Source organism: Lissotriton vulgaris, chromosome 3_1 (assembly GCF_964263255.1).
Source record: "Lissotriton vulgaris chromosome 3_1, aLisVul1.2, whole genome shotgun sequence".
Taxonomy (NCBI): Eukaryota; Metazoa; Chordata; class Amphibia; order Caudata; family Salamandridae; genus Lissotriton; species Lissotriton vulgaris.
The window spans coordinates 425,276,506-425,294,550 of NC_141689.1; the positions used below are offsets into that span (position 1 = coordinate 425,276,506).

An 18,045-nucleotide genomic window follows, 5' to 3' on the forward strand; every position below is an offset into this window, starting at 1 on the left:
TCTGCCCCACGGATATTTACCAAATGCCTCTCCCCTGTGGCGGCCTTCCTTCGTCAACAAGGACACCAGGTCTTCCCATACCTGGACGACTGGCTGGTAAAGGCACCATCTGCGACCAGCGCAGCCAAATCCTCCAGCGCCTGTCTGGATATTTTCCAACGTCTAGGTTTGACTCTCAACCACGAGAAGTCTGCACTGGAGCCCAACAAGGTCATTACATTCCTTGGGGCGACATCTAGACACTGAACGTGTCAAGGCTTTCCCTTCTCAGGAAAGGAAAGGAAAGTCAAACTCATCTCCCTGGCCACGTCAGTGGCATCAAGGAAGACTTTACCGGTCCGCAGCTTCAAGTCCCTCCTCGGCATGATGTCCTCATGTATCATGCCCCTACCCCACTGCCGCCTCAAGATGCGCCCACTCCAGGAGGAGTTGACCAACCAATGGACACAAAGTACAGGATCATTCGAGGACCGCATACGAGTCACTCGAAACATAGTCAACCACTTACAGTTGTGGAGATCGCTCAAACACCTGTCACAGTGATTGCCGTTCCTGCTTCCCGCAGAGCCACATGTGATAACAACGGACGCATCCCTAGAAGGCTGGGGAGCGGTCCTCCAAGAACTCCAGATCAATGGCAAGTGGACAGAACAGGAAACCCAGCTCCACATCAAACTATTGGAGTTGAGAGCGGTCTTCCTAGCTCTACAAGCCTTCCTGCCACGCATTCAAAACTCCCCAGTGCTCGTCAGAACAGACAACACCACGACGATGCACTACCTGAACAAGCAGGGGGGGACGCGATTGCTCTAACTATCTCGCGAATCGCAAAGGGTCCGGAACTGGCTTGTGGAACATGGGATAACGCTGAAAGCAGAGTACGTCCCGGGCAAGGGCAACGTCTTGGCGGACGCTCTGAGCAGACAGGGATCTCCATCCCACGAATAGGAACTAGACATGAAAGTGCTGGAACACATCTTAGCGGAATGGGGAACTCCGCGAATAGACCTCTTTGCCACGAGAGAGAACGCCAAATGCCCAAGCAGGCATCACCAGTCAGGAACCCTTGGAAATGCATTTTCCATCGCATGGTGCAACGTCTTTGCGTACGCCTTTCCGCCATTTCCACTGATACCCAGGGTTCTCAGGAAGATGAAGTCGGAGCCCTGCACTCTTATTCTGATCGCTCCATTCTGGCCGAGGCAGCATTGGTTCACGGACCTTCACCGCCTCTCTGCCCAGCCACCTAGTCGCCTGCGTCAACATCCAGCTCTGCTCACAATGTCCCACGGACAGGTACATCACCCGAATCTGAGCTCTCTAAAATTGTCAGCTTGGCTCCTGAGTACCGGGAATTCAGCCACTTAAACATCCCGCAGGAGTGCAGAGACGTCCTTGCAAAGGCTAGAGCGGACAGCACTAATAAAACTTACTCATTAAAATGGAAGCGGTTTTGCTCTTGGTGTGAGGAAAGGGTGCAGGCCTTCGGCCACATCACTCCACAGCAGCTGCTACCATACTTACTACATCTGACACAATCGGGCCTTGCACACGGATCCATTAAAGTGCATCTGGCGGCTATCTCAAGATTCACCAGGACTTCTAAGGGTCCATCCCTGTGGGCAAACAGACTTATAAAGCAGTTCCTTAATGGTCTCTACAGGTCCTTCCCACGACCAAGGCTGATCCCTCCGTCGTGGCACCTCAATGTGGTCCTTCACCAATTAATGAAGCACCCCTTTGAACCCATCTATAGGGCAGACATCAAATTTATCTCGTGGAAAACGGCCCATCCCCCATTTCTTTGACTTATGCTAGAAGGGTCAGCGAGTTGCAGGCTCTCTCAATTCAAGATCCTTTCGTTCAGTTCAGGGGGGACAGAGTGATCTTACGAACTAATCCTCGGTTTATTCTGAAAGTCCCTACGGACTTCCACCTCAACGAACCAGTGGTCCTCAGGTCATTCTTTCCAAATCCTACCACTGTAGCTGAGAAAACTCTACATTCGTTGGATCTGAAGAGATGTCTTAAATTCTACATTGACAAGACAAAACACTTCCGAAAATCATCTCAACTCTTTGTTGCCTTTAGTAGACCACGGAAAGGCATGCCCCTGTCAAAACAAAGCATTTCAAGGTGGATTTCCTCGGCGATCGCCATGACAAGGCCTGACGACCTTTGGACTCAAGAGTCAAAGCCCATTCGACAAGAGCCATGTCCACGTCTGCGTCACTGTTTGCTGGAGTGCCCGTATTGGACATCTGCAGAGCGGCGACCTGGAAGTCACCGCATATCTTCACCAGGCACTACTGCCTGGATACTGAGCTGATGAAGGATGCAGCAGTAGGCCAAGCAGTGCTGCGCCATCTATTCCAGTGAGGTGAGCCTTCCGACATCCCTCCATCCTTTACTGGTATGCACATTCTTTTACTAATATTTACATGACAATGCATTTTGGTGGTTTGCAGTCGCGTGATATGTATTATCTACAGACTCATACATGCTGTTCCATCAAAAATGTGCATAATATATTTCTTGCTACTCTGATTCAGGCATGTGAATCTATGAAAGACACCCAAATACTGGATTAGAAATGAGTTACTTACCTGTAACTGCAGTTATCCAGTATTGGTGTCTTTCATAGATTTACATGCACCCTCCCGCCTCCCCTGGAAGGACTCACCTATCTCTCTAACAAGTTTACGCCTACCTAGCTTGGGCGTACGAAAATCTGAGAGACCTAGGCTCCTGACAGGAAGGTTCTAGAAGGAGGTGGTAGCTGATTGATTGGCTTCTTTACTTTGGTCCTTTTTACAAAAGTACATAGATAGGCCACTAAGGTGGGACCCTTGGGCCTACTCTAGTTTGGTCCTTTTTACAAAAGGACGTGGATAGGCCACTAAGGTGGGATCCTTAGGCCTATTCTTCTCTATGTATGTCTATAGGACATTCCTTTTTTATATACCGGAGGCTCCCGTCTCGACGGGGAATGATTCAGGCATGTGAATCTGACAGACACCAATACTGGATAACTGCAGTTACAGGTAAGTAACGCATTTCATATAAAAGTTATAGAACATACACGTTTAGTTTCTTGATTATTTTTGCAAAACAAGGGGGTTTTGGTTAATAAACCCAATGAACAGTGCATGGTACCGGCAGGTCTCCCTGCTGCTTAAAACCTTTGTAATATTCTGGCATCCGAGTTGACAGGGGAAGCAGTACCATAGAACCAACGTTAGAAATTACAAGAAACATTTTTGAGCAATCTAAAACTGGAGTGCACCTTTCCACTATTCAATATTAAATTTTAAAATCGGGCATATACATTCTTAAGCTTTGTAAAATCTGTATTTAAACTAAACCCAGAGCATTTATACATTGGTTAAGAGATGCTAATGGCTTTTTGTTTCAGACGGTTTCTATGTTAATACATATTAGGCAATGTTTCTTTTAACACCGGTACAATAGTCTTGTATACATTACCTATTGCGTTTAGTTTAGAACTGTTTATTTTGTCATTTCTGTTTTATTATGTTGCTCATTTTTGAGTCAGTTTCTCTTTGCATTTATATTGAATATGGAATTTACAACTATTACCGTATAAAACAGTCTAATTTCTGTCTCAAACCTAATTTACTCTATTTTTAAAGCAGCAAGGGTAACATATGTTCCTCCTCCTCCTCCTGAAACTGAAGATGGCATATTTGCTCATTATCAAACTGGTATTAACTTTGACAAGTATGATGACATCCTCACTGATGTCAGTGGAATTAACCCGCCACCAGCAATACTAGTAAGTCTTATATTGTTGTGATTTATCGAAAGCTTTGGTAGTCTTGTGTGAATATAAATGGGGATTTCATTGTGATTTTATTGATAATGGCTGCATTGCGTAATAATTTAATAAACAAAATTAATTTAGCGTTCAAATATCCTTCTCATCCACTACCACTTTGCTTCATGATTCTGGGATATTTCACATGTTATTGTTGGACTGATGTACATATGCATAAGTCTCAAGTTTCTTATTTCAGAAACCTGACAATCCAGGCCCCTTCATTCCAGTGCTTTGCTTGCGTTCAAGCTTTCTTTTTCTTGTAGTTCTATTTGGCGCAAACTTGACCCAAATGTATCTGATATCCGAGTGCTTTACATGAGCACCAGTTGCTTTACACACAGACACATTCATTTTGTCACGCATGCGGAGATTAAGTAATTTGCCCAGAATCCAAGGATGTTGAGCGTCATTGCCGAGACTCTAACCCGGTTCCTTAGACTGCCTTTGCCGTTAGGCTACATCCACTCCCCAACTTGCCCTTATAGCTGCAAAAACGTGATAATTACAGTTACTTCAGGAGAAGTTTTGATTCTACTGAGCAGGCATTCACATTTTTGTTCAAAATGTGTTTACATTTTTGATGGATGTTTCTACTTGCAGTTTCTCACCTGTTAAATAACTCTGGTGTCAGAATGGGTCTGGCAAATTCAAAGCTAAAAGACCCCAATACGACTCCAGTAATAAGTTTACAGTTAGTTTGGCATTGCATCTAATAAAAGAATTAAAGGATGCTGACACTTTTGCGCTTTGTGATTTCTGGATCTGATGCTTGCCGTTACTCCACATGTGAGGAATCTGAAGATAGAGTATCCACCTGAAAGATTGTTACTGAATGTAAGTAATGCTTTCTTTTGTTTGTAAGTCTAAATGAACTCTTCCTCTGGATCCCTCCTTTCTCTAGTTGACTCTTGCTATGCATAAGATCAAAAGCCGAATGTGTGCTGTAGGCAAAGCGTAGAAACAGATAAGGAGAGATAAAAAATGTGAGTCCACTGGAGGTTCTGCACCTACAGATTTTCATGAGTGGCGTTAATTAGTTGCTCAGCCAGATCTGCTTGATTGGATGTACCCCAAAGGTGTGCTTGTGGTTGTCTTGTACTCTTAGAGATGATGCTAGTTGATTATAGCATGTGAGCACGTACCATTTAACCTATTTTCTGGGTGTGAAGACTGCATACTTTGGGAAGCCTTTGCAAGTTCTACTGCGGGGATTCTTAAGTTTTATCAAATACATCTATTGTTTGTATGACCTTGTTTGACAATTGTTGTGACACAAATGCTGCCCAGTGATAAATATAGATTGCGCTTGCACCAAATTGATCTTCCCCTGCTGGATTTAATAGCCAACATACTGCTTTCTCTGTCCTTGGCAACCCAAAAAGTATTGGATGCTCTTGGTAAATAAACATCTGTAATTTGGCATCCAGGGTCGGCTTCACACGCCTCCTTGATTAGCAGCTCAAGCCCTTAGTTTTGATCAAGTCACTATATATAGCTTGACCAGTAAATCATAGCAGCAAGTGCTTACCATGTACAATAATGTGCTTGTTGCTGTACCTTTTCTAGACGACACCTTAGATTATGAGATACCTTTCTCTTCCAGGGGATCCTCATCAATAGTCATAAGCACTGAATATTCCCGCCCACGTGCGGGGACCCCGGAAATAATATAAAAATTATATATGGAAATCATATATATCTAGCTCCACATATATGTATGTACATATATAATTTTTTCTCACACGAATGCAGCCCCAAAACTGAGGCTAAACCATGTAATTACCTATAAAAAGACTTTATTTGCAAGTATATAAAACACACATAAGGTCAAATAGCACTTGAACTCTGTGTTTTAATAAGCCAAACACTCATATATCATGAAAATTGCAAATAAACTAGACCTTGTTAGCCCACAGGCTGCGTTGTAAAACAGCATAGAAAATGAAAGCATTTTCAACAAACTGGCACCGTGCCTTTAAGTCTGCCATGACCCCTGACTTCCCATCATGCCTCAGGGGTGACAGAAAGACAAAAAAGGTAGGAGCTGTAAAACCAGGGTCCTGAAGGAGCCGGAAAGAACAACTAACCTAACTGTCAAAAATATCTTGATATTCTTCAAGTTTTTCACTTTCACTCGACGTCTTTTGACTTGAGTGCTAGTGCTACCTGTTTTTGTTTTTCAAAAAAGGGTTATTTTTGTCAAAATGCCTTCCCTTTTCGATCCTTGCCCCTTCTGTGGCAAAAGGAAGGCCAGGACTGGCACACACCCTGTGTGTATTCTTTCTCCCTGAGACACATTCTTCAGACAGCTGTCAACACTGTAAGAAGTTGTCAAGGAGAACCCTCAAAGACAGAGAATGAATTCGGATTTATGGCCTCTCTGAAAGAGAGATGTCTCCTACAAGGCAGCAGAAGAGGAGAATGCGGTCAACGTCGAGAGAAGTTCCGACCTGTTCTCAGTCTGGATCGGCGTTGAAGCTGCCGGCGACGACGAAAACATCTTCGAAGACGGCTCATCATCCTTCGGCGAAGACTTGGACGTCGAGAACTCTGGTACCTCCGTTGACGTCAACCAGGCGGCGTTCAAAGTTGAGAGTTAGGTCTCCGTCGTTGCCAGGTGGGCATACGACGTCGAGGCAGATCACTCCGTCATCTCCACAGCGATGGACGTCGAAGCACTGCGCTCAGGCGATCGACGTCGAGGCACAGCGCCCCGTCGTAGCACCGGCATTCGACATCGAGGCAAGGTGCTCCGTCGACACACCGGCGTTCGATGTCGAAGCAGGTTGCTCCGTCGGAGTCTCAACGGCATTCGACATCGAGTCACTGGTGTCTGCCAAGGAAGGTTATTCAGTCTTTGGCGTCAAGACCACAGACACCACCTTCAGCGTTAAGACATACGCAGACTCAACACACCTCAACGCCGACGCAGAAGACTCCTGTAAGACCGGCGTCGAGTTTGACAACTCCGTCACCGGCCGACATTAAAGCAGAGATCTCCCAAGTCGACGTCTAGGAAGGAAGCAGCATTGGCGTCGGAGAGGCGTTCTAAGTCAAAGGGACGTTCTCCTGTACACTCAAGCCCACCTTCTAAAAAGGTTTTCTTTAGGGCAGTCTGTCAAGATAACAGGTGTAGGAAAGTAGATACCTTACTATGGTTACCCCCAACTTTTTTCCTGGTGTTTTGCTGGTTTTCTGACTTAGTTGACCTGGGGCCCTGCTATTCAGGACCCCAGGCCCACTGCTCTCTCTAAAAATGGATTCCATGTGCCTTAGGTACATTTCCAATTGGTACTGGGCCACCTTATCAGACCCTGTAACTCAGGGCATAGGTGTACCCAGGGCCTACCTGGGGCTGAAACATGTATTATGCCACCCCTGGATGGCCATCTAAATCTGACACAACTGGCTGCACGACAGCTGGGGCAAGGTGGTGTACTCACCCTTTGCTTTAGATATAGTATACCTATATCTAACCCTAAAAATGGACACACAGATTCCTATCAGTCACTCCTATGGCAGGCCTTAACAATCCTGAAGGCAGAGTGCTTGGAATCGTGTGAGATGGTGCTCTGGCATGAGCTGAGCCCGTCTGCAGCTTGCGGAACCAAGTCCTAATAGCTGTTCCATGATAACGCATACCATATACTCATAAGGGCATTATAATCCTCGCGGTTAAATGCTATCTTTGGTACTGCTTTATCAAGACATGTCGAGTAAGGTGTCATACGAATCGGGTTACTGACCCCTCACCAATGCTGGCGACAGGGTTAGCATTCCACCCTTCTAGAGGGACACGGCATGTACGTAACTGTGAACCCCGGTTAAAGTTAACTGAAGCCTCAGCTCCACAAAATGGATGCTGCCACCACAGACACGAGTCTGACCTCCTGCTGCTGGGAGTCCTTCCAGCGAAGAGAGCTTGGACAAAGGGTTTCCTGTCCGGGGCGGTGCTCGCACCATCCCAGACAGGGTTTTGTGTATCCTGGGTAGGCAGGCTTTACAGGAAGGTGACTGCGGAGTGGCACCCCGGTGCTCACTACGCATCTGCCGGCTAGAACCAGTTCCAGGGGCACCCCAGCCCCTGACCTGGGGAAAGTCCGGCATGGGAGAGGGGTGTAACCACCCCCTTCCTGGTCCCACCCCTAGGGCAGGACCTAGTCGCGTACCCACCCATTTCTTTAGGATAAAGACAGAAGCGGGGACCCTTCCAGATTAGATCATCTTTGAATCAAGAACTACTTTCTACGAAAGGAACTCTCGACTCTTCTCAAGATTTCTCCCTTGTGGCTAAGGAGTAGTCACCCTGCATCCGCAGGCACCGTCTAAGAACTCTGCGGTTTGCTGCACGTCCTTCCTCAGGAATCCGACTGCCCAGCTCGACGAGAACCGGCTTCCCTGGCACCTCTGACCTCTACCCACATCGTCAGCTCAGCTGAGATCCGTGGGTGCGACGAGACCTCGAGGGACCGGCCATCCTCAGAACCTGCACGACTTCTGAACCAGCACGACCGCCGAGGGATCCTCTCGTGAGTGCTTTGGGGTCCCCGACCCTGAGCAGCTCCAGCACCGAAGTTCAGCCTCCCAGCATCTCCACGATCTGCGTGGGGCCCTTCTGCTTTTGCCGCTCATCACGTTGTCTGGCTACTAGCCGCTGGCTTGTGGCCTTCTCGACGACGCCTGACAACAACGCTGTTGGTCTGGTTGCTCCAGACTGACCTTTGCTCCCTTCTGGAAGAGGAGCACCCCGGACCCTCCTGGTCCACTCAAGACGCCATTTTAGGCCCACCACGTGGCCCTGAATTTGCCAAGGCTTGTTGCCCCAACCCTGGGCCCAGCGACGCCGACAGCATCAACCTTCGTGGGACAGCTCACACCTCCGTCCTGGTCGCCGACAACGCCTCCTGGTCCGTGAGACTGCAGAGCCTAGCGTCGCCCACTCACCTAGTCGAGGTGACGATCATCCGGTACCCTCCCGGTACCCTCTGACTACTGGCTAGTAGTTACGAACTTGGTCCCCTCTGCTTTCAGGTGTCATCCATCTCTGATCCAGGCTTGGATCACTACGAACTATCTCCACTGGTCGCCGGCCAGCACCTCCTTCCTTCCGGCTCCTGGTTCGTCAGCGAGGATTCCCGACGTCTGTAAAGACTTATGCAGCCGCAGCCCCTGGGCTAGGTAACTTCGGCATTTCGGTGCCCGCATAGCCTCATTATCTAAGGGTCCAGAGTCACTGTCGCTTCCGACTTACCTGATCGGGTTCGCCCGAGAACACTAAACGTTCAGTGCCCTCTGGCATTTGCGTAGATTGTGCACTTGAAGTATTTTCCTAAGAGTTTTGTTGTGTGCTTAGTACCCTGTCCTCATAAAGAGTACAGGGCTGTTGTGATCTAAATAAATACACTGTTTATTTTCATAACACTTGTGTGGTGTCCTTTCACTTGGTGTTCAAGGGATATATGTGATGGTATAACAGCTGGCTTAACACGCCCTCTAGAGTTTAGCCCGAAGACTGCTCGTATCCACGCTACTCGGATAGCTGGTCTAAGGTTGACTTACAACCAATCACCATAAGGGTCGTTTGGACTGATGCATAGTGATCACTAGAATAGTGAGCACTGCATATCAGGCCAACTTCTTACAACAGGCATCACAGTCGCTCCAGATCTCGCTCTAGGTGCCCTTCAGGAGAGGCCTCTCCTCCAGTGAGGGTATCATTATCTCTCTCAGGCTCTCATGTCTCTCACCGCAGATCAACATCTAGGTCCCCGGAGGTGGTAATCTATTCTTCTGATAGTGCGTTGTCAGGACATTCACCAGCAAGATCACTGAATGAAGAGGTGAACCCATCTTTTCCAGCACGTTCCCCTGGGAGACAGAAGTCGCCTTCCATCAGGTTGTCACCTAGATGGTACAGGCCATTACATTACTGGGCCCCCAACAAAGATACAGCAGTTCGGTTAACACAGCAGTTGGATCGTGATCAACCTCCTTCCAGGCCCAAGGAGCGAACGCGCGCCCTGATGCGATTAAGCAGACGGAGATCCAGGTCAAGGAGCAGGAGAAGAGAACACAGGTCTCCTACTTCTTCCTCATCTTCTACTCGCTCACATAGAGACTATTCTCCAACACTAACCGACAGTCCACCGTTGAGAATCTCTCCAGTGGACCATATCTTCACTTTCCAAGAAATTTTAGGCAGAGGGGCAAGTAAGCTGGGGATTCCCATGACAGCTCGCCAGACCAAGTCTTCAGTGATTTTTGAAACACTGCATCACAAGACTGCGGCCAAACCTCTGCTTCCCTTGGTTCCAGGATTAATAGAAATAGTCATGGACGTATTCCTCACGCCTGTGACGATAAAATCTGTTCCAGCGAGGATGCTCAAGAAATATCGTTCTCCAGAGGAGGATCCTCCGACCCGACCCTCCCCTAGATTCAGTGATTATCGCAGTGGCAAGAAAGACCCACGCCCTGGCATCTTCCTCCACTGTACCACCGGACAAGGAGAGCAAGACGCAAGACTCCTGGGGACGAAGGGTATGCGGCACCTCGGCCTCCTTGCTGAAGGTATCCAATGCGGAGGCGCTATTGGGCCGCTATGATTGATCCCTGTGGGATTCCCTACAGCGCTTCATTGAGAAACTTCCTCAAGAAGGTTGCAGGGATTTCGAAGAAATCGTTACGGAGGTCAGCCTGGTCTCAAATCAGATCATAAGCACTGCAGCGGACGGAGCTACCCTTTTGGCGCACAGAAATGCTCACGGGGTATGCGCAAGGAGGTCTTCCTGGTTGCGTCTTACCGCCCTAAAGCCAGAAGCTCAGTCCCGTATAATGAACCTGCCTTTCTCTCGAACATCTTTATTTGGTTCACACACTGATGAAGAAATGCAGCGTATGAAGACTGAATTGGACACTCTAAAGTCCGTGGGGCATGAAAAGAAAAAAGAATTCCGTAAAAGGTTCCGCCCCTACAATAAGCGATCTTCCCAACAGAGGGTTCAAACCCCTCAGTGGCAGAAGAATAAAGACCAACAGGGGCAGCAAAAATCCCTATACAGAGGCAGTCGCTCCTCAAGAGGCGGAGGAAATCAGCATCAAGGCAACAAGATGCAATCCAACCCATGAGTTCTTCCTTCCCCCAGCGCCGTTGACCACTCCAGTGGGGGGAAGCATTGCGTATCATATGGAAGAGTGGCATGCCATCACAAAAGATCGCTAGGTGCTAGCTACGCTTCAGAATGGTTACCCTCTTCGCTTTCAACATCGACCTCCCTCTATCCCTCCAATGCCAACATCTAGTCATCAGTTAAAACTCCTACAAAAAGAGGTGGCCACCCTTCTCAATAAATCAGCTATTGAGAGGATACCGAGATCTTAAAGAGGTAAAGGAGTTTATTCAAGATACTTCCTGGTCAAGAAAAAGGGCCAGAAAGCAGAGTACAGACCCATTCTGGACTTGCGGACACTCAATCTTTGTCAAAATGAAAAGTTTTGCATGTTGGCGCTTCATCAAATATATCCACATCTCAGGCAGGGGGATTAAATGTGTTCGCTGGACCTACAAGATGCATACTTTAATTTCCCAATAGCTCACAGTCAAAGGACATTCCTCCGGTTCCGCATGGGGACCTCTCATTACCAGTTCAAAGTCTTCCCATTCGGGTTGAAGTCAGCCCTCCGAGTGTTCACGAAGTGCATCGCAGTGGTAGCAGCCGCTCTATGCCGCAGGGGTGTCTTTGTGTACTCCTATCCAAATCCGGTCTGCTCCGAGACTCGCAGACCGGATTTCGTCAACGCCACAGCACTGACACGGCCCTCCTGGCAGTCGTAGAAGAATCTAGACGCATTATGGATTCTGGAGGATCAGTGGCAGTGATCCTCCTGGACCATAGTGCGGCGTTTGACACCGTTAATCATCAGGTGTTGATTCGGCGACTGTCAGAGGTGGGTGTTGCTGGGGCAGCCTTGAAGTGGCTTAGATCATTTCTTGACGATCGTTCCTATCAGGTTTGGGAAGGCAGCAATCGGACTACATCTATCCCCCTCCAGTGGGGATGTGCCACAGGGCTCCTCTCTTAGCCCGACATTATTTAATGTTTATATGGCCCCCCTGGAGGATGTGGTGGCCCCTTATAACATCAAGATCATCAGCTATGCTGATGATACGCAGTTAGTGGTCGCCCTCCCTCAACTGGTAGATAACCCCGATTTGCTGCACTCATGCCTGTTGGAAGTTCATACCTGAATGGACGAATCAGCTCTCAAGCTGAACGGCTCGAAGACAGAGATAATGCTATTAGGGAATAAAGCCCCCTCATTGCCACTGACCAGCTGGCCTAGTTGTATGGGCGATCTCCCCGGTATGAAAAAGGAAATTAAGAGCTTGGGGGTCTGGTTGGAACAAGATCTTTCATTCAGGACCCAAGCTAAGAAAATGGCAGGAGTTTGTTTCGCCCTGCTACGTTCAGCCCGTAAAATCTTTCCGCTACTTCCCTTTACATCGAGGAAGCTGTTGATTCAGGGGCTTATAATATCACGACTTGATTATAGCAATGCCCTCTTTTTGGGTGCCCCTGAATCTACCTTTAATAAATTACTTCGATTTACAAAAGGGGGTGGTGATGAACAGAGTGTCTGAATTGAGCAGACCACTCTTACCCAGTCCAAAGATCAGGGCTTGATCCATCACCGTTATTTATCTCACTGCCCCATCCCAGCTCAGAACCTGGCTATATGCAAATCAGTCTGTCCCTGGCCCAGTGCATCATGGGAACAGGGCAGACTAAACTACCAAGCCAATTCTTTACCAGAAAGGAGACAAGCTACCGGGGACCGGTTTCTGGCATTTCAGCCTCTTCGGCCCGGCTTGCTTGAATCCTGATGGAGCAGTGAGAAAGGGACTCATGTCTGAGTATACCCTGCCACACCTATAGTGGCCAAAATCGATTTACAAAAGGGGGTGGTGATGAACAGAGTGTCTGAATTGAGCAGACCACTCTTACCCAGTCCAAAGATCAGGGCTTGATCCATCACCGTTATTTATCTCACTGCCCCATCCCAGCTCAGAACCTGGCTATATGCAAATCAGTCTGTCCCTGGCCCAGTGCATCATGGGAACAGGGCAGACTAAACTACCAAGCCAATTCTTTACCAGAAAGGAGACAAGCTACCGGGGACCGGTTTCTGGCATTTCAGCCTCTTCGGCCCGGCTTGCTTGAATCCTGATGGAGCAGTGAGAAAGGGACTCATGTCTGAGTATACCCTGCCACACCTATAGTGGCCAAAATCGATTTACAAAAGGGGGTGGTGATGAACAGAGTGTCTGAAACTGGGATGGTGCAGTGAGCTAAAAAACGGTGTTGGATCTAGCCCTGATCTCTTGACTGGGTGAGAGCTTTCTGCTTAATTCAGAGACTCTGTCCCTCACCACCCCTTGTTGTAAATATTTAATAAATTACAGCAGGTCCAAAATGCGGCGGCCAGACTGCTTATGGGCATTCCCAGGACCGAGTCAGCTAGACCTGCCCTCAAGGCACTGCACTGGCTTCCAGTGTGTGAAAGAGTAAAGTTTAAGGCACTTTGTACAGTCCACAAAATTCTCCAGGGTACAGGACCCCCTATTTTGAGATCTAGCAGTGCCATACAAAGCGAATAGAACGCTGCGCTCTGACCAGAAACACCTCCTCCTTGTCCCCAGAGTAAAGAGGGCGCGCACGGGCGGGAGAAGATTCTCGGTAAATACAGCGACGCTTTGGAACTCTTTACTTTTAAAGTTGCGCGCCGAGACCTGCACTTTGCGCTTTCGCAAATGTCTGAAAACATATCTGTTTCCTGCGTGATTGGTCCTGACTGATTTTTTTATCTGTTGAAGTACTGTTCAAGCGCTGGGATGCCCGAGGGTAACTGCGCGCTATATAACATTTTAAATAATAATAATAATAATATCTGGACGACTGACTGTTGAAGGGTCCTTCCCCAGACCGTGTAAGGAACCACTTTCTGCGCTGCATCGATCTATGCTACCGGTTGGGTCTACATGTGAATTTCAACAAGTAAACTTCACAGCCGATGCAGAAAATACATTTCCTGGGAGCTCTGCTAGACTCAGAGGCAGGAAAAGTGTTCCCTGCGGAGGAGAGACAGTGTTCCATCACTCAAATGCCAACTGGTTCTATGAAACAAGGATCTAACGGTGCTAAGGATTGTCTCCCTGCTAGGGTCGATGGCATCCTGCATTTTTCTGGTCCCCAATGCCAGACTACGGATGAGTCCTCTTCAGCAGGATCTGGGGGACAAGTAGGGCCAGCAGTCAGTTCGCTGGGACGACAAGATAACTTTGTCAAACACAGCTCGAGCATCCATACCTTGGTGGATGAAAGGCGAAATATGCAAGTCGGGATTCCGTTCCATCAACCTTCACCTGCCCAGACGCTGGTCACAGATGCCTCTCTACAAGGTTGGGGGGCACACATCCGTCATCTCCAGACGCAAGTACTGTGGTCTCCCAAAGAGCGATCCTACCACATACACATGATAGAGCTGAGGGCAGTCCATCTAGCCCTCAAAGCTTTCCTGCCCTCGATTCAAGCATCATCAGTGTTAGTAGAAACAGACAACACCACCAAAATGTACTACTTGAACAAACAGAGAGGAATGCGCTCACGCACCCTATCCCTGGAGGCACAAAATCTGTGACATTGGCACCTGGCTCGAAATCGGTCAGTCACAGTGTAGGAGAGTAGGGTCTGCTATCCCATGGTCACCCCAAATTTTTGCTTTTTGCTTCACTGGTTTATGACTTAATGTGGCTGTGGGCATGCCAATCAGACCCACAGCCTGCTGTTCTCTCTTTAAATGTATGCCAAGGCACTTTAGGTGCCTTACCAATTGGATCATCGATCACCTTGTGAGCCCCTGTACAGTGTACTCTAGGTACCCAGGGCATAGGTGCATCCAAGGCCTACCAGGGGCTTAGCACATATTGTGCCACCTCTGACCTGGCCTTACAAGTTGACACAACTGGCTGATCACTCAGCTGGGGCAAAGTGGTGTAATCACCCTTTGCTTTAGGTATAGTATCTCTATATCTAACACATACAAGGACACACAGTAACCTATAAGTCACTCCTATGGCAGGCCTTATCAATCCTGGAGGCAGAGTGCTTGGTTATGTGTGAGATGGTGCTCTAGCATGAGCTGAGCCTGTCTGCAGCTTTCGGAACCATGTCCTTTAGCTGTTTCCTGATAGCGTCATACCATATACTCTTAAGTGCATTATGAACCTCATGGTTAAATGCTAACTCTGGTTTGACATTATCAAAACATGTTGAGTAAGGTGTCATACGAATTGGAATACTAACCCCTCGCCAAATCTGGCGACGGGGGTAGCATTCCACCCTTTTAGAGGGACACGACATGTACAGAATCTGAACCCCGGTTACAGTTAAACAGAGCCTCAGCATCACAAAATGGATGCTGCCACCACAGACACAAGTCTGACCTCCGGCTGCTGGGAGTCCTTCCAGCGAGGGAGGCTTGGACAAAGGGTTTCCTGCCTTGGGAGGTGCTAGCACCACCCCAGACAGGATTTTGTGTATCTGGTTAGGTAGGGCTGAATAGAATCAGACATGCCCGGGGCACACAAGGTGTCCCCGTGCATAGGCCAGTTCAAACTGGTGCTGGGGCACTCCAGCCCCAGCTCTGGCGCAAAACTGGACAAAGGAAAGTGGGTGTAACCACCCCCCTTCCTGGTCCCACCCATAGGAGGGACCTAGTAGGTAGTCCAGCCCCTAGAATTGGTTTAAAAGTAGGAGCTGAGTCCCAAGACGGCGGATTACCCTGAAATTCGACTACATAAGAAGAAACTCTGGACCTTCGACATTCTGCTGCTCAGAAGACTAAAGAATCTCCCTTTTGGCCAAGGAGTGGCCACCTTGTGAACACAGGCACCATCCAGCGATCGACTGCTTTGCGGCCGCCTCCCGCCGCAGCCCGAGCCCAGAGCCTGAAAAGAACCAGACTCCCAGACATCCAACCGCCCGATCCACAGTCCCTGCTAAGCTGAGACGAGTGGAGGCGACCTGAGACGTGGGACGGGACCTCTTGAAAAGTCCACGAGAAGCTGACTGCGCAGCACCTGAGGCACCCTCATCGCTGTGCTTGGGGTCTTGAGAAGCCCCACCACCGAGCTACATTTGCACCAAGGACCAGCACTCCAGCTCTCACGAGATCTGCGTGGGGCCATTCTGCTTTGTTCCACTCAACGCACCTATCCGGTTGCTAGTCCGTTGGCTAGTGGCCATTTTGGCGACCAAACGACAACTTTCCAACGCTGGTCTGGTTGCTCCAGACTGGCCCTTGCTGCTCCCAAAAGCAGCAACCCCTCTGACCTTGCTGGTTAGAGTGAGAAGCCTTCTCTGTTTCCTGTGTGGCTTGCATTAGCCAAGGCCTGTTTGCTCCGGTCAAGAAGACGACTCCGCCATCAGCTAGAGCCTACGTGGGACAGCTCGTGAGTGACTCCTGGTCGTCGTCGTCGTCGTCGCCTAGTCCACGCTGCTGAAGAGACAAGCTTCACGACATCACCTGTTGGCACCTGACAACGCCTGGTTCCTTCCTGGTTCCACGCCGGTCACTGGCTAGTGACTGTGAACATTGACCCCTCTGCTTTCAGGTCTTCACCTCTTCAGATCCACCCTTGGATCCACCGGAACTCTTCACATCAGGTCGCCTGCAGCATCAACACTACAAGGCTCCATCTGAACTCTTGCAGAATCCCGACACACTTTGGCTCCACTGCACCCGCTTCATGTGGGTGAGGTAACGCTGGCGGTGCCCCCGAGTAGTTTAACACTCCTAGTGTCCAGATTCCAAAGGGTTAAGTTCTAGACTGACCGGAAGACTTCCTACCTTCACCTTTTTAACTATTACGCATCCATTGACTTCAATGTAAACTGCTTCTAATTTTGCACACTGCAAACCAGATCCCCTGGGCCTCCTAGTTCCTAACTTGCGTTAGTACAGCATAGCCCCAGCGATTTGCAGGGCCCTAGGCCTTACTTTCTTTCGACTCGTGGTACTTTTACCACTTCTTTAGTATATGGTTTTAGGGGCCACCCGGGCCTATCCATATTTGTGCCACTTTTGTATACTTATCAATTGTATTGTTTTAACCTGTTTGCTTCTGTGCTCATAAAAATTTCTGGGACTATTTGTAGTAATAAATAAATATATGTTTTGAATATATATCCTGTGTGGTGTCCTTTCACTTGATATTCAAGGGGTTACATATGGTAATACAGCTGGCTTCACATGCCAAAAGAGTTTAGCCTAAGACTGCTTTGTCCACGCTACCACTAGGATAGCTGGTCTATAAGGTTGACTTACAACCAATCACCATATGGGTTGTTTGGACTGACACAAGGTGTCACTAGAACTAGTGAACATCATATATCAGGCCAACTTCTCTCTCTCTCTCTCTATATATATATATATATATATATATATATATATATTATATACATATGCGTATTTTTGTGTGTGTATGTATGTATATGTATGTATATATATATATATATATATATATATATATATATATATATGTATGTATATATATATATATATGTTTCAATTCCAATTGATCTCTGGCTGAAATCATCCAGGCACTCTCAAACATATTTTCATAGGCTTCTTTATTTAAATTGTAGCAATATCATCGAGTCTCGGGAGTCAAGCTCCCTTGATCACGATGTTTTTGCGTTGTCCAGAGCCCTCCCTTTAGTGCATGTAAACATAGTGGAAACAGTAGAGGGACTCACAGCAAGACATGTAATTGTTTGCGAATACAGCGGCCATTTTAACACTTTCAAATACCTTCCAGAAGGATGTAAAGTAAGTAAAAACATTTGTTTTCCTACTTTAAAACAGATACACATGTAAATGAATGTTAAAATCCCAAAATGAGAATGAACGAAGTATAATAGTGTCACTCATATGGGCAAATTCAATGTTTAAAGTGCAAGTGCAGTTTTACATATTGAAAACGTAAACGCAGTATTTCACATTTTTTTAGGGCTAGTGCCTTTTTCAGCAAATGGGACCTTATTTGTAAACGGAAATCATTATTACTTACATCTCAATATTTTTTAAGTATTTTGCCAAAATGTATTCAACTTAACACAGTTATATCTTCTGTGGATTCACCT

The 18,045-nt window shown here is 47.7% G+C and overlaps 1 protein-coding gene across 4 annotated transcripts in view; it reads left to right on the forward strand.

Annotated features, from left to right (window-relative positions):
- The window catches only part of DDX4 (DEAD-box helicase 4), a 1,777,277-nt gene that overhangs the window by 1,055,156 nt on the left and 704,076 nt on the right, over positions 1-18,045 (forward strand). For 2 of the 4 annotated variants that reach the window (XM_086960639.1, XM_086960641.1), the window contains one exon: positions 3,654-3,796. In XM_086960639.1, the coding sequence (XP_086816765.1) occupies positions 3,654-3,796 (143 nt within the window). The remainder of the gene's footprint in view (positions 1-3,653; positions 3,797-18,045) is intronic. The other 2 variants (XM_086960640.1, XM_086960642.1) reach the window with 1 other exon arrangement.